At 39.2% G+C, this 16,213-nt stretch overlaps 1 protein-coding gene across 3 annotated transcripts in view; it reads left to right on the top strand.

The window, feature by feature from the left end:
- LOC139470825 (histone-lysine N-methyltransferase PRDM16-like) overlaps positions 1 to 16,213 on the top strand; it is a 138,779-nt gene that overhangs the window by 52,548 nt on the left and 70,018 nt on the right. For all 3 annotated transcript variants that reach the window (XM_071253128.1, XM_071253129.1, XM_071253127.1), the window contains exon 2: positions 11,528 to 11,793. In XM_071253128.1, coding sequence (XP_071109229.1) covers positions 11,528 to 11,793 — 266 coding nt within the window. The remainder of the gene's footprint in view (positions 1 to 11,527; positions 11,794 to 16,213) is intronic.

Below are 16,213 nucleotides of genomic sequence, written 5' to 3'. Positions count from 1 at the left end.
CTACAGTCAGAAGGGAAGCTCTATTTCTGCACTGATAAGAAGAATCGAGGAAGAATCGCTTGCATATTCAGCATGCATTATCAAGCCCACGGATATAATACAGCTGCCATTTGTGTGGAGAAGCAAGGTTGAAAAGATAATATTTTGAATATACAAAAGGTCTAAGTTTCAATAGATTGTGGCTGTGTGATACGTGATAGTTAGGATATAGTTACCTTGACCAATCAACTGTAGCTATGTGATATATGAAAAGGAGAATATAGTTTACGTTGACCAATCAGCTTGCAGTCTTCATGTTGAGTCTTTCAGGAAGTTGGGTAGCCTTATCACTTACGGTGAATGTGAACGACCTTTTGCTTATCACGGGACGGTCGGGTAGCCTAGTGGTTAAAGTGTTCGCTCGTCACGCCGAAGTCCCGGGTTCGATTCCCGACATGGGTACAATGTGTGAAGCCCATTTCTGGTGTCCCCTGCCATGATATTACTGGAATATTGCTAAAAGTGGCGTTAAACCAAACTCACTCACTCACTATTGCGAAGCACAGTACAGTTAATAAGATACACTGTGTGAATGACCTTAAGACCTGTCTTGGCCTTATTTGAAGAATACATCACTGACGTTTCATGTGCCTAAGGAAAAGCTGTGGGGATTCTGGGTAAAATATAGGTCCTCAGTAACCTCTGCTTGTCTCCCCATGGGGATTCTGGGTAAAAACATAGGTCCCCAGCAATCTATGCTTGTCTCCCCATGGGGATTCTGGGTAAGAATATAGGTCCCCAGCAATCTGTGCTTGTCTCCCCATGGGGATTCTGGGTAAGAATATAGGTCCCCAGCAATTTATGCTTGTCTTCCGGTGGGGATTCTGGGTAAGAATATAGGTCCCCAGCAATTTATGCTTGTCTTCCGGTGGGGATTCTGGGTAAGAATATAGGTCCCCAGCAATCTGTGCTTGTCTCCCCATGGGGAGTCTGGGTAAGAATATAGGTCCCCAGCAATTTATGCTTGTCTTCCGGTGGGGATTCTGGGTAAGAATACACTGGTCTCCAGTTATCTATGCTCCTCTCCCGGTGGGGATCGGGTGGTCAGGCACAGTGACATGGTTGATTGCTTGTCATCTTATCCCAGTTGCATGGATCGATGCTCATGATGTCAATCACTGGATTGTCTGGTCCAGACTGCATTAAACAACAAACAAACAGCATCAAGAAATTGTCATCATCATCAGTAAGTACTTGAATGAGTAAATGTTATTACCGTAGTCAGCAATATTCCAGTTATATCATGGCAACCTGTGAATAAAATAGTCCGGGCACACCAAAGGTAAAATCATGTGGAAGGATCCATTGCAGCAGGATACACTGACTCGCGATCAACCATATCACCCATTTTTACCCCACTGGGTTTGGTTGGTTGGTTTGTTGTTTAACGCCGCACTCAGCAGTATTCCAGCTATATGACGGCAGTACCCCACTGGGCCCATGAGGTAACAGGCACGTACTCTGCCTAGAATCTAGGGCTGGGACGAGTCCAAATTTACTACCCGGGTACCCACCTCCCTATTACCCGACCCTACCCGGGTACCCACTGTAGGTCTCAGATGTCTCAAAATGTCCGATTGGGAACATCTTTAGCACAGCCCTGGCAAAACGTATTTAGATACATGTATTATACAATCTGGTCATTCATACACTGAAGTTGAATTAAGTTACATCTTTATTCAACCATATGAAAAATCAGAAGGAAAGGGTGCATAGTCAAGAAATGTCAAACATTAGTGTCTTGTAGTGTAACCATAGAGTTCTAGATAATTTTTGTCATTAACAATATATCACATGACTAACAAAGGGTCCGGGTAGTTCTGTGGGTACCCAGGTCCTACTCAGTACCCACCCGACCCGGGTACCCGAGCTACCCGTCCCAGCCCTACTAGAATCCCCACTAGATAATTGTTTCAGAAGCTACTTGTTTCATTGTATAAACATTGACATGGTGTTCCTCCAATAACTGACAAGTAGGAGGGGTATTTTCACACCTAAATCAATCCCACTAATTTTATAGACTGCCAAACGAATAATAGACTCAATTAACACTGGGGCAAGCTTTTAGCTGGCTCATTGTACTGTCCTAACAACTAACATTATGTATTGTAATAAACCACAATAAACAGCATGCGGCTGTCAGAGAAAGTGGGGATAGTTATCTTCTTGTTACATCTCGTCACTCTTTCTGTGGTGAAAATTGACGATAGACACCAGATAGACATAATTTCATTGTCAAAGATATGCTCTCCTTTTGGAGATGTCACCACATAAAGCCGTCGTTTGAGTGATCTCATCCTAAACGTCTTCTAATGGGACTTGTCTCTTAATGCTTTCTACAGCTCTGTATGCAACATGATCCCGATCACTTCACTGTTAATGCACTAACATTTGCTATTGTGATTTAAAAGGGAACAGACTTCAGTTCAAATGAGGGCATTTTCTAGCTATCTATTTATTTAAATTTTCTTTCACTGCACTGATAAGTATGATGGTTTTTTACAGCCTGACTTAGCTTTTAGGTCTACGTTTTTTATGGTTTCAATAAATTGTACACAAGGGTTAGTGTCACTGGGTTCTGTTTCTTCAGTTTTTCAACTTGAAATTATGTTTTTTATGAAGTGATTGCAAACAATTTGAAACCCCTCACTGTTCCTCATATAGCACTGTTGATCTTTCATAGGCTGAAAATATGTTGTGTAACGTAGTATGAACTATGTAGCAACTCTCTGGGCTATATTTTTATTTATGTGATGTGGTCAAATGTGGTGTAATTAAGGGACTGGTCATTTATTAAAGGGCCGGGTCATGAACAAAAATACACAAAAGGGTCATGAAAGGAGGGATGTTTTATAATAAAATATTAAGTGCTTTTTACTTTTGCGCTCCCTCTCCCCTCCTCCAGAAATCAGTATTCTTTTCCCAAAGTAATGTAACCCTAAGACTTCTACTTTCATTATAACTGGCATCATAAAGCTGGAATATTGCTGAGTGCGGCATTAAACAACAAACAAACAAACAAACAAACAAAACCTTCATTATAGTATACAGCCAGTCTTGTAACTGCTTAAGTTTTAAAACTGGATTTTCAAATAAAAGGTTAATTTTAAAACTCACTGAAGATGACTGAACAAAAGAATTAATATTATACAGTTTTAGATGGATTTGAACAGGAAATATTTATATTTTACATTGTTTAATGACAATTTGATCCGAACTGATAATTGTAATATCCTTTCCGAAGAATTGAAATGAATTATGACTGATTTCAGTGATAATAGAGTGAAATTCAATATATTTTAAACCGAATTGTGTTTCCTTGATTTTGTTATGTACTATATACACAGGTGTTAAAATGAGGTTTATAGCCAGGTGGAAAATAGGGTTTTATCTGTGGTGATAAATATTCAAATGTCATCAATTTTATCCTTTTCACAAAACACTTTTGTTTCATGTTTAAAGTGGTTACAAGTGAGCATGACAAGAGATCAGGGCTGAGTGTTTGTTATGTCGAAGTTTTGAAGAGCCAGCTTGAGCTGACTGTTGACTGGATGTGACTGATAAAACTACTTTTATCTTGTGCTCAAGAAATATGAAGGATACTGTCAACGCGCAACTAGTTTAAACAGTTACAAGTGTGTAGACACCCTCACCTGCCTCTTATTGCAAAAAATTATTTTTAAATTTTTTTTTTACGTAAAATCGATAATATGATTCAGAATATTATGAAGCAAAAAATCTATTTACAATGATCGTCTTATTTTGTAAGTTGGGACATCTAAGTATGTAAATCAATTTGTAACCGACTGATCCCCCAAGGGGATTCCAGGTTAGACGAAGTTTTCAGCAACCTATGCTTTTAGTCACAATATCAGTCACTGGATTGTCTGGTCCAGAGTCATTCATTTACAATATAACTGGAATACTTCTAAGTGAAGAGTTGGACATTAAGAGTGAAACAATAGTTTCATAGTTTTTATGATATGAGACTGAAATCAATTTTGAAGTAAACGCATTGTACAATAACTACCGACAAACAAACTGACGATGAATTTAATATCATTTTTTTGGTTTAAGTCTATGAATTAGAAGCAGAATTTGTTTGGGTGGTATGGTTGCATGTTGGCTATAATCCTAGTTGTATTCTCCACATTCTTGGTGTTTTATGATGTCTTATAGCTAGGATTTTGCTGAAAGTAATTTTAGGCCTAGACTTGCACAAATCGTGAGGCAATGATTATTAGCTTCAAGAATTATTTCCCGATTGTTTTAATAATAAAAACAGGTTGATTCTATGAAAGACTGGCACCCGCTAATCTTGACTTGCCTATTATAAAGATGTTATATCATAATCATTATATACGCCATGGTCATTCAGTGTAGACTTGAAGCAAGGCTACCTTACTCACTCACTCAATCAGAATTTTTTGATGACATAACTACATGCCACAAGACTTTCAGAATTGGCAGTTGTGTTTGAAATATTGTGCGCCTGAGAAATCCACATACGTGACCTAAACTCATTAAAGTTATAAATTTTAATCAAATTTGAATTTTATAACCAGACAGTGAGAATTCTGATATCCTTAAACACTCGTAGTTTATGTCCGACTCGGAGTTGAGGGTTGTGATGGTGTTGGCCTCAGTGCAGAGGCTAGCAGCGGCAAAGACTTGGAGCACTTCAGAGAGTTGGGGGACATAGAAGGGATTGATCTCCACGGTAACTGTGTCCACATCACTTGGCAGCAAGTGTCTCAACTTAGGACATCCAAACGCAGCCAATTAAAGAGATGGGTCTTTTTCTGCCTGGAAAGTTCCGCTGCTCTCAAGCGATGGCAACTGAGGAACTCATCCGATGGCAAGTTTACACCCAAATTGTCAGCGACGAATTTTACAAAATTAAACGTCATTCTGGGGCACTTCTCAAATTGATGCGTCTCTATCGTTTCGCAGGCGCGTGGCACTTGCTTTATTAGGGTCGTCTTATCCGCTATGCCTCTACAGATTCTACGGTAATCAGGCAGAAGATCCCAGGACAAGCTTTAGAGATACCTTCAATAATGCTAACATCTTACATCAAACTTGAATCCCGTGGGACACCCCATGAAATAAGCGGGGAATGCTCGCACATGCAATCAAAATACCACCGTCAGCCACCATTTGCGCTACTCTCTGATGGGTCAGGCCTGTGGCTAATTGTGCGAAAATCCCAGATTGGCTGATGTTATTTTATAGTTTGTACGAACCCCTGGCGCTCATATTGTGGATACTTTTCACGGAGTCATCCTCCCTATAAGCTTGGTAAGATTTAGAACTGTTTTATGTCAGCGTTGGGCTAAGGGATCTGCTACATGTGTGCTTGGGTTGATATATAGGGGTGTGTTGGATAATGACTCTCTTCTGACAGTACTGTTCGATGGGACCCATCGGAATCATAAAAGTTCAACATTTTTTTAGTTAAAACATTTAGAAACCTCGAAATTCAGGCATGTTACAGTCCAGTATTTTTTGACAGTTGAAGTGTTTTTTATTCTTCTCTTTTTCGGAGGTTGAAATAATGTCAGCTTTCATGTAATTATCATTTTAATTATTATTTTAATTATGATCATTTGAAATTAAGTTCTTGACGTCATCAGAATGGACATGATCACTGTGGTTATTTCAATCTTAATTATCATTATGATTAATTGCTTGCCATGAAGACCCTGGCTAGAACTTCAGTAACCCATGCTTGTCTCAAGAGGCGACTTATGGGATCGGGTGGTCAGGCTCGCTGACTTGGATAATGTATGTCATCATATATCAGTGGTGTAGATTGATGCTCATGATGTCAATTATTGGATTGTCTGATCCAGACTCAATTATATACAGACCGCCATCATATAGCTGGAATATTGCTGAGTGTGCAGTTAAACAACAAACAAACATGAAAAATTGCAATTGTCTTTGTTTTTATTGATCTTGATTTTCATGTTGTTATTTCTCCCTCTTGGGCTGTTTGGTGGCCTTGAGGTTAATGTGGTAACTTATCACACCCATGCCCCTAGTTTGATTCCCCCTGTCATGATGAACCTCAAAATGCTATGCTTATCAATGGCTATTTTTCTTCATTGAGCAGATTCAATATTTTACAGGCTACCACAAAATTGCTGTTATTTTGCTAACTGCAATGTAACATCAACATCACCACACCCACCATCATCAACATCAACACTCAGACATCACCAACACCATCACCAATCCAAACATCATCATCACCAACGCCAACACCACTCCAAACATCACCAAACATCACCAGCACCAGTCTAAACACCACCAACACCAGTCTAAACACCACCAACACCACTCCACATACAACCAGCACCTCTCCAAACACCATCGACACCACTCCAAATACCACTCCAAACACCACCAACACCACTCCAAACACCACCAACACCACTCCACATACAACCAGCACCTCTCCAAACACCATCGACACCACTCTAAATACCACTCCAAACACCACCAACACCACTCCACATACAACCAGCACCTCTCCAAACACCATCGACACCACTCCAAATACCACTCCAAACACCACCAACACCACTCCACATACAACCAGCACCTCTCCAAACATCATCGACACCACTCTAAATACCACTCCAAACACCACCAACACCACTCCACATACAACCAGCACCTCTCCAAACACCACCAACACCACTCCAAACACCACCAACACCACTCCAAACACCACCAACACCACTCCACATACAACCAGCACCTCTCCAAACACCATCAACACCACTCCAAATACCGCTCCAAACACCACCAACACCTCTCCAAACACCACCAACACCACTCCAAACACCACCAACACCTCTCCAAACACCATCAACACCACTCCAAACACCACCAATACCACTCCAAATACCACCAATACCACTCCAAACACCACCAATACCACTCCAAATACCACCAGCACCACTCTAAATACCACCAACACCACTCCAAACACCACCAACACCTCTCCAAACACCATCAACACCACTCCAAATACCACCAGCACCACTCCAAACACCACAGACACCACTCCAAACACCTACAGCACCGCTCCAAACACCACCAACAACATTTTTATGACCACTGCCATCACTCTACCATCATCACTGCTGTCACCACCAACACCACCACTTCAACAACCACCACTTCAACAACCACCACCAACACCACCACTTCAACAACCACCACTTCAACAACCACCACCACCACTTCAACAACCACCAACACCACCACCAACAACAACAACAACACCACTACTTCAACAACCATCAACACCACCACCATCACAACCAACACTTCAACAACCATGAACACCACCACTTCAACAACCATCAACACCACTTCAACAACCATCAACACCACTTCAACAACCATCAACACCACCACTTCAACAACCACCAACACCACCACCAACACCAACACCAACACCATCCTATTAATATTTTGCATCCATCATTTCTTTGCAAATGGCTGCCCGCTGTCATTGGTAGGTATCAGTTGGAGGAGTTATTTTCACGTTGATCAATATAATCCTGTCTTTAAAATGCCCACAATAAACAAGGTGAATAGCCCATGTCTGACATCACACCAGCATCAGGATTAGCTGGCCCCGATCAATTTGCGTATTCTGATATTAGTTACACTTTGACTGTTATTCAACTTCAAAGGACACATACCTTTTTGTAAGTGTCATATAAACACGACAAATCAATTGATGTATTATCATAGTAACTGTCCTGGAATACAGCTTCAATTTGTATTTTTATCGCCCATTAGAAAAAATCATTTGCTAAGTGCCATTGGGCGAAATGAGCCAGCTATTATGCAGGTTTGCTTCAAAATGAGAGGAGTCAAAAAGAGCAAAAATTGGATAGTTGTATTCGTGTTGGCGTGAAAAACATCATTGATGGCTTGAGGTCTTTGTTTGACCGTCTGCTTGATTAGATCTCACGTTTAAGTGGCTGTGATTGCCGTGCGTCGATAAATAGATCTAGAGACGCTTCGTGACATTGTTATTGTCTCCGTGGATCAATCAGATGAAAATTTAATGGCTATTAAGCTAGGGATGATGATATCAAGTGTCCGTGATTGTCACAAGGCAGATTATGATGCCCGGCTTCTCGTGGCTTCCTGATTCGTTAATGACACCAAATTGCCGCACGATGCTCAACGACCAACAGATACAATCGCTGTCTGTCGCATCTTCGATGCTGCAATTCCGTGTAATACCTGCACTAGTTAACGACGCACTTTTGCTTTTGTGCGATTATGTTGTGCACTGTCATCTAATTTGTGGCCATTAGCGAACATGGCAAGCTGGAATCGCAGGAATGATGAGACTGCAGCATCCAGAAATATCTCTATCAATCAGTGTTCTCCTTTTACCGTTTGTACGCTACAGGGCTTGTCAATTACCATTCTTTATCATCTGAGAACAGACTCAACTAGCTGCACAAAGGCAGAATCTTTCATTGCAATATCAGAGATATTTTTGTCTCTGTTTTGAAATAAAACTTTTATAGCTCTTTAGCAATCAAACACATTACGCATGTTGATTTCATTAGAGTGATGTCGTCGTTTGTATCCAAGTAGAATCTGGGAATTTGTTCGTTTGTGTGGAAGATTACATTAAGAAGATAAAGATTTTTTTAAGATGTGTTTGTTTAGTAGAAGATATTTGCAGCTGGAATCTTAATCTTTTTTTTTCCATCGGGGTTCATCAATATTTCTTTTGGACATGGAACGTGAACCAACAAGCAGTGCTTGGAAGTTCATGGAGTGACCAGACATGTTTTCCTTTACATAATGATCACCTTTATGATTATGATGTTGAATATTGCTCAATATGAAATGAAAAATATTTTCTGCGCTAGAAAATGAAAGGAAATTGTTGGTGGGAGGAAATTGGCGAGTGAGTATGGTTTTACGCCGCTTTACCAATATTGCAGCAATATCACTGCGGGGGACACCGGAAATGGGCTTCACATATTGTACCAATGTGAGGAATCGAACCTGGGTCTTTGGCATGATGAGTGAACTGTTCATAGTTATTCAGACACTTGAGGCAAGGATTTGAATCACATGTTGCAAAATTTGGTGTTTCATAATATGATCCATGGCATGTTACATAATTTGTTAAAGAAGTCCATAATTATTTTCTTTCATTTTTGTTGTTGTTATATTTGTACAAAGTTTCTCTTTAATCTTTTGTGAATTTATTTTCAGAGTTGAGTAAGTCCGAAAAAGATATTCAGATAATTTTCAATAAAGGTACTTTTGTGATGGAAACATTCTCTGTCACAGCTGCTGGTACTGTCTGTAGCCAAGATGCCCTTTATTTTCCGGAATAATCAGCCATTATACGTCATAATTTCAAAACATCACTCCACCAAGCATGACATTTCTTTATTGACCACATCCAACATCAAAACGCTAGACCACAACAAGCTGTTTCCCCACCAACTATCAAATCCCAATAAACAACACACAACTGATAATACAGTTGATATCCCCATAGCTCCTGTCCCACCCTATCCAATCATAATATTACCCACCCGGGTAATATGACAACGATACCCTTCCACTCAATCCCAAGTCGTCTGTCACCAGCGTTGGTCTTGCCCGAATGCATGCAATATTATTCCACAGACCGTAACGTCACGGTTGACATAACTATCACATCAACCAAGGCCAGGTGCCCTTACACCTATTATATTCAAGGATGGGTTTTGCCAAGTAAAGGCCAGTTTCCATTCATAACCGGGTATTGTTTGTAGTGTCCCGTCTGTTAAATAAAGGCAGATGGGTCGAGGTTTCTTTTTTACTATTTCTCTATGCAGCTGCACCATTGGGTGTCACTGTTGTCAGCCTTCCATTATCTCTCGTATTTATCTCCCAAATCTTACAAGTTCACGATTGCGATTCCGTACCTCAGTGCCCCATGTTTAATGCACAGGGTCTGTTAAAGATCCTTTTTTTCTCTCTGCTTGTCTTTACATCTGAATTCATCATTGTTACCCAAGTCGAGCCTTTCACGGGGTCTCGTGTCGCAGATCAACATTGTCTTCTTTCGTCTTTTCTGTCTTTAAGATTAAAGAGCACCCCATTGCTGTGGCCCTTGATGCGCGTACAGCTTTTTACGTGTATAGCGTTGTGTCTGTCTTTGTTTTCTCTACAAGCAGTACGGGCAGGTGATCGCGCTACCACACGCTCCAGCCTTCTTTGTTGAAGAGTTTTATATCCTTAAATGATGATTGATACCCATTTATTGTCCTATCTTCGCTCCACTCTTTCATATTTCTATCGTTCTTTATTGGGAAGTACCCCAGCCTCTTAGGAAGCTTCGCCAGTGAATTGGAGCAGAGAGTCAGTGAGAATTAGCTGCCTTTGATTTGATTGTGTCATGACTCCTAATTTTGAGAATAACTTTTATTTGTTGTTAAAATAGCCAAATTACTGGTTTGAAACATTGAATCTGATAAAATAGTTTGTAGGAACAGAACACAAAGGGAGAAAGAGTTTTATAAAATGGATTGCAGGTTTTCTGTAGGAAATTGGTTATTAAAAAAAGGCATTAACCCCGGATAATATCATAATAAATTCAAATCAGAAATTCTCAACTGTTGCCTGTATTTCTGTGTTGGGGTGAAATATTTTTTGTTCGTTTCTTCGAACAGAAATAAATAAAACAAAATAGTTTGACTTTCTAATATAAAGCATTTATTAAGTAAATCTGTATTAAAGACATTGTTGGGTTTTGTCTGTCTTTGTGGAATACAACAAATATGCTCCAGCTATGAGAGAAGCTTTATTTAACAATATACTTGTATCCTTCAACTTGATTGTCTCATTGTGGTCATGTGACTGATCACACTTCACAAGTCACGTGACTGATATCAGTGTACAAGTCATGTGAAATACCTTCCTGACACTTTTTTCTCTGATTGTTGACTGATAAGTTTTCAAGAAGCAGTCTGTACTATTTCAGTTGAATATATACAAAACAAAACAAGTTATTAAACAGATGTGTGCTACAAATTAAAAGGGGAAATCTATGCCTATTTGATATTCCGTACATTTTGCCAACCAGTTGATTCAGTTACCATGGAAATGTGTGATGCCATCCATTGTTTGATGATGTCATAGCATTCCAGCGTGGCGAAATGGAAAGAGAGTGCTACAGGTACAAACCTGTGACCTTGGTATTTTAACTTTCGATAAACGTTTTTTGTTTCCGATTTCTTGATGTGAATGTGTATTTGATGCTGAGAAATTTAACATTTGATATTTCCAGTTGACACTTTCCTGAACAAATTTTCCAAGCATCAAATTTTAAAGAAAAATGGTATTTTTATCTTGTGCCATTTTTTAGGCCTATAAGTTATGAATCTGAATTTTTGGCAGCAATAAGTATGTACTTATGACAATTTTTCTACTTCAGAGGAGGGTGATGCTGAAGCTGAGAGCGTTGATGCCACAGACCATCATCACAAGATTTCCCACTATCCTGCTGAAATGAAGTCCGAAAGCCTCCCCGTCTACATACCCGAAGACTTCCCGATTCCAACAGACTTTGAACTCCGTGAATCGCAGGTGTACCCTGGCCTTGGGGTATGGAGTCGTATTGACCTGCCGGCACATCAGAAAGTTGGGCCTTTTGCTGGAGTCCTCAAAGCATCCGTCTCTGATCCGTCTTGTGCATGGGAGGTATGTCCATCATCCTGTATGTTTTGGGGGGCCTATGAGCCAAAGCGACGGCAATTGCTGTACAGAGTTGTGTCCCTGAGTCATACAAGGATCTGCTGATTATGGGTTAGATTCAACGACACCCTGGGAACACTTTCACAAAACAATCTTAGTGCTAATTTTAGGTTACTTCCATAGTTTAACATAGGCTTACAATACTATGATCACTTTATGCACATAGGCCCAGATTTTTATCATTGGTCTGCCAGCCTCAACTTGTGATCAGGGATTTTTTAATTTGCAGCGCAGTCATCTTTCTTGCTGATCGCAGGATCTGCTGACTGGGTTTGAAGCTGTATCATAATAAGCATTAACTGGCAAACTGGTGGTTAATATCATGAGCTTCAATTCAAAGTCTGTGAAGTCACAGTTACAAAATATAGATGACTTTTGATTTTGGTAGGACATGTCAGCAGTGAAGCTGAATGGTTTTCTGTTTTTGAGACTTTGTCATCAGAATATAAACACATTTTCTGCTCAACATACAAACTTGTCTTCATATCTAGTTAACTTGTTTCATGTGGTACTTAACTCAATGATTTTCATCTTGCTTATTCCGGTCTCACGGTTGTCTGAGTCCCCGAGTTGTGTCCCTAAACAATCCCAGAAACCTATGATCGCGGGTTTGAATCACGGATCACCCTGATTATGTTTCTAGGTTTGTCAGCACCATATTTGTGCTCGAGGGTTTCACCAAAGTGGTAAATGTCAAAGACCTGCATCACTTCGGGATTTCCTCCCACATTAAGCTCTCATGCTGTGATATAACTGGAATACTGTTCAGAGCGAAGTTAAACCAAACTCACTCACTCTTTTATTATTAGATTTGAAGTGTTGGTGTAAAAGCATGATTTATCTTTAATTTTTACCATTTACATTTTATGTTCATCTTTGCAACTTTGATATTGTGAAGCATTTGAGACAGACTGCTTTCATCAATCCAGACCCTGATATCATCAAGTGTTAGAAACAATTTGCTGTCTACGTTATTTAGGATTTTGTTGAGCTTTTTCATGGAATAAATACCCGCGATTTCCATGCAATATTGCTCCAATTTATTGGATGATGTGACCTTGGTTCAGATAAAATAAGCCCGGTGTGCAAATCTTCATTTCACAAACACCCAACTTTGTAAAGCGATACCTAGTGTTCTTTAAATTTGTATTCCTAAAATGAGCTGTTCTTTCATCATGTTTCAATGACATTTATCTAGGAATTCTACACAAACCTGCTTATATCAATAAACATATTCTTGTCCATGGTTACCGAGATATTCCAATATCAGCCCAGTGCACTTAACGACCCTGATGTGGTGTCGATGTTGATTCTGAATATCAAAACGGCTTCGGCATGATAGATACCTTCACAAAACTGCCATAATATTTGGATGTTGCGGATCCCGTTTTCTTTGACGATAAAGCTGAGATTTTCTCATCGTCATGCTTTATCAGTACGACATGGACCTATGAATAACTCAACACTGAGGTTTGTTCAGCCAATCAGATGTTGTTTTCATCTTCGTATTGATGATAACGGCTCCCAGATACATCAAAGGTGTAACTTAACCAGTAATCATACAGCAGATAGGATTATATCCTTGATGGCAGTTTCTATACAATTTGACCCTTGACCTAGTGTCTCGGCAGAACGCCATATGCTTCGAAACGAGTTAATCTTGTGGCATTATTTCGTTAATTGATTTTCTTGATAAACATCAATGACCCAGCTTGATCACTGATGTCATGTAGTCAAGACCTTTAATGCTCTCAGAGAAGAATCGGAGAAGGAAATTTGAAAATCAACTTGGTGAAAATGATCCTGTTAGGTATGATTCTATCATGTGCATTTCTGTACAGAAATCAGCTTGTAGCAAGTGATTTACGCTATATTTGTAAACAATGTTATTGAAAAATCATTTCAGGTTTATCATGCCTGAGAACTGAAAATGACAATGTTTTCGTGAAAATGATATTGTTTGTAAACAATTATACTTAATGTGAATTGCTGTTAGGAAAGTAGGAAGTGATTTATGCTGTTTAAAAATTGTGTTATCAAATTGTTTCATGTTTATCATGCATGAGAATTGAAAATGACAACATTTTCTTGAAAATGATCCTGTTTGTAAACAATTAGACTTAATGTGAATTGCTGTAAAAATGCAGCAAGTGATTGATGCTATTTATGTTAATAAATTGTTTCGTGTATCATGCGTGAAAATTGAAATTAACATAATATTTTGTTTTAAATCAAGAGAGAAAAATAGTGTTTATCAATTTTGTCAAAATATTCTGTAACTATTTATAAATTAATAATTTATTTTTCAATTAATTTTCTTCAGTTCAAATCTTCAGATTAAATGACTGATTCATCTAGATTTCCACCACTGAATGTATCAGGGTCTAAAAATGGTGTCACTGTTTACAACAGGTAATATTGCAATAAGTACTGAAAGTCACTCTTAATTTTCTATATAATTTCACATTTATCATGATGTTATCAATACAAGTGATTATGTGTAGTTATCAAGCGGTTAGCTGCTCCTTGACCCAATGTTGATCACGGAGGCTTCGTTAAGTGTGTGACCTGTGACCTCCGATGGTCAGCAGCAGAGTGAGTGGCGACAGCGAGGTAATTATGATGGATAGTATAATATCGGTAGTTTGTCAGTGTCACTGACGTGCTGACCATCAGATAAAATTAAATCAATTTTCTAAATTGACAAATCATTAATTACAAGTGCCAAATTTCCTAATTTGCATCGCAGATATTTATTTTGCGTTGTGCATATTTCTATATTTGTACTGTAAATTTGTGTTTCTGATACGCCTGTAACTATTTTCACGATATTAGTTTTGTGATTAAACTGGCCTCACTGACTCACTAAAAACTGTGACAGTATGTAAACAGGTTGAATTTGTGTGAATATGAGAGGAAAGTGCATTAAAAAGCTTTTCGCCCCCATGTTTGCCCGAGTTTGTAAATAAATCCGTTTCTTTAAGCTGACAATATACAAAAAGTTTTTCAGCCTTTTACCTGGTTGTGACTGGTGAACATTTAACAATTCATCCTAAACTGATAACGTTTCTGTGGTATCATGATAACCAAATGTTGTGAATTGGATAAGAATATGACACGTGCACTTTTACATTCTGTCAAACCAATAATATTCGTTCAAATGATGTCGATGATTTCTAAACTTAGGCTCAGGATAAAAAATTATCTCAAACTTCCTTTCAGCTATTTTGGGTGTATAATCATATCTGATTTCTGATTGGATGTTTGTTTGTGAAACTGGCTGTGATTGGTCAAGAGCTAGCCCTTCGTTTGTCATCATTCACAAGTTTGGGCTGTTCCTTGTAAAAGCATGGGAACCGAATTCTGACAAACATGCAAATTTGTCTGAATTGTGTAAAGTTGAGTTGGTGGTTGTTCGTGAATGATCTCGAGTTGACACAGGCGACACTAGGTTTGATATTACAACACGAGAATGTGATGAGGCCGCGGTGAGGACGACGGTACGTTAACATCATTGACTATCTGCCGATGTGTTATAGACACATTTACCTTGAATAAAGAGAAGGTTTAGCCGAATTTGCAGTAGACTTAGCGTTAGATTTAACTTGTCTATCGGCAGAGAATGTTAACACGGATGATTTGTTGACTCAGACAGACAGACAAACAGACAGACAGGTTGACAAGCTGGAAAAATATAAAGCATGTTAATCTTTCAACTGTTATATTGAAGGAGGAATTGTTTTTGAAGTGTATTTTTTAAATTACCTGGAAATGAGGGTCTCATGTGTCATTTTTCGTTGTATTAATTTCTGCGTTTTTTTGTGTGTCTTGGTGCTCCAGGATGAGGTGGGGTAGCTTCGTGGTTACAGCAGCCACTGGGTTTGATTCCCCACGCTGGGTACCGTGTGTGAAGCCCTTGTCATACATTTGGAATGTTGCTAACAGCACTATTAAACCAGTCGGGTAGCCTTGTGGTTGAAGTATTTACTTGTCACACCGAAGACCCAGTTCTAGTGTTCTACGCTGTGATTTAAACGTGGCATAAAACCACTCACACGTACACGTATGCACAGACAACATCCTTAACCTCATTACATTTTCCATAACCTCCATACAACTCCCAAAGTAATGTGATGAATCTATGACTTTATCGGCGGGGTTTGTTTGGATTTCATATGAAATAGTACATGGAAATATTCTTTGTAGAATGGTAGAAGTATGAATCAATCGATGTCAATACTTGCCTGTTTGTGTCCCTCCCTCCCTTCCCTGTGTGTCTCTCTCTCTCTTTCTCTCTCCCTTCCTCCTCTCTCTCTTGCTCTCTCTCTCTCTCTCCTACCCTCCCCTCCCTCTCTCTTCTCCCCTC

This window comes from Haliotis cracherodii, unplaced genomic scaffold, assembly GCF_022045235.1.
Source record: "Haliotis cracherodii isolate W230 unplaced genomic scaffold, xgHalCrac1.p SCAF_21, whole genome shotgun sequence".
In the NCBI taxonomy this organism is placed as follows: Eukaryota; Metazoa; Mollusca; class Gastropoda; order Lepetellida; family Haliotidae; genus Haliotis; species Haliotis cracherodii.
This window is presented reverse-complemented; position numbering and strand designations above follow the sequence as displayed.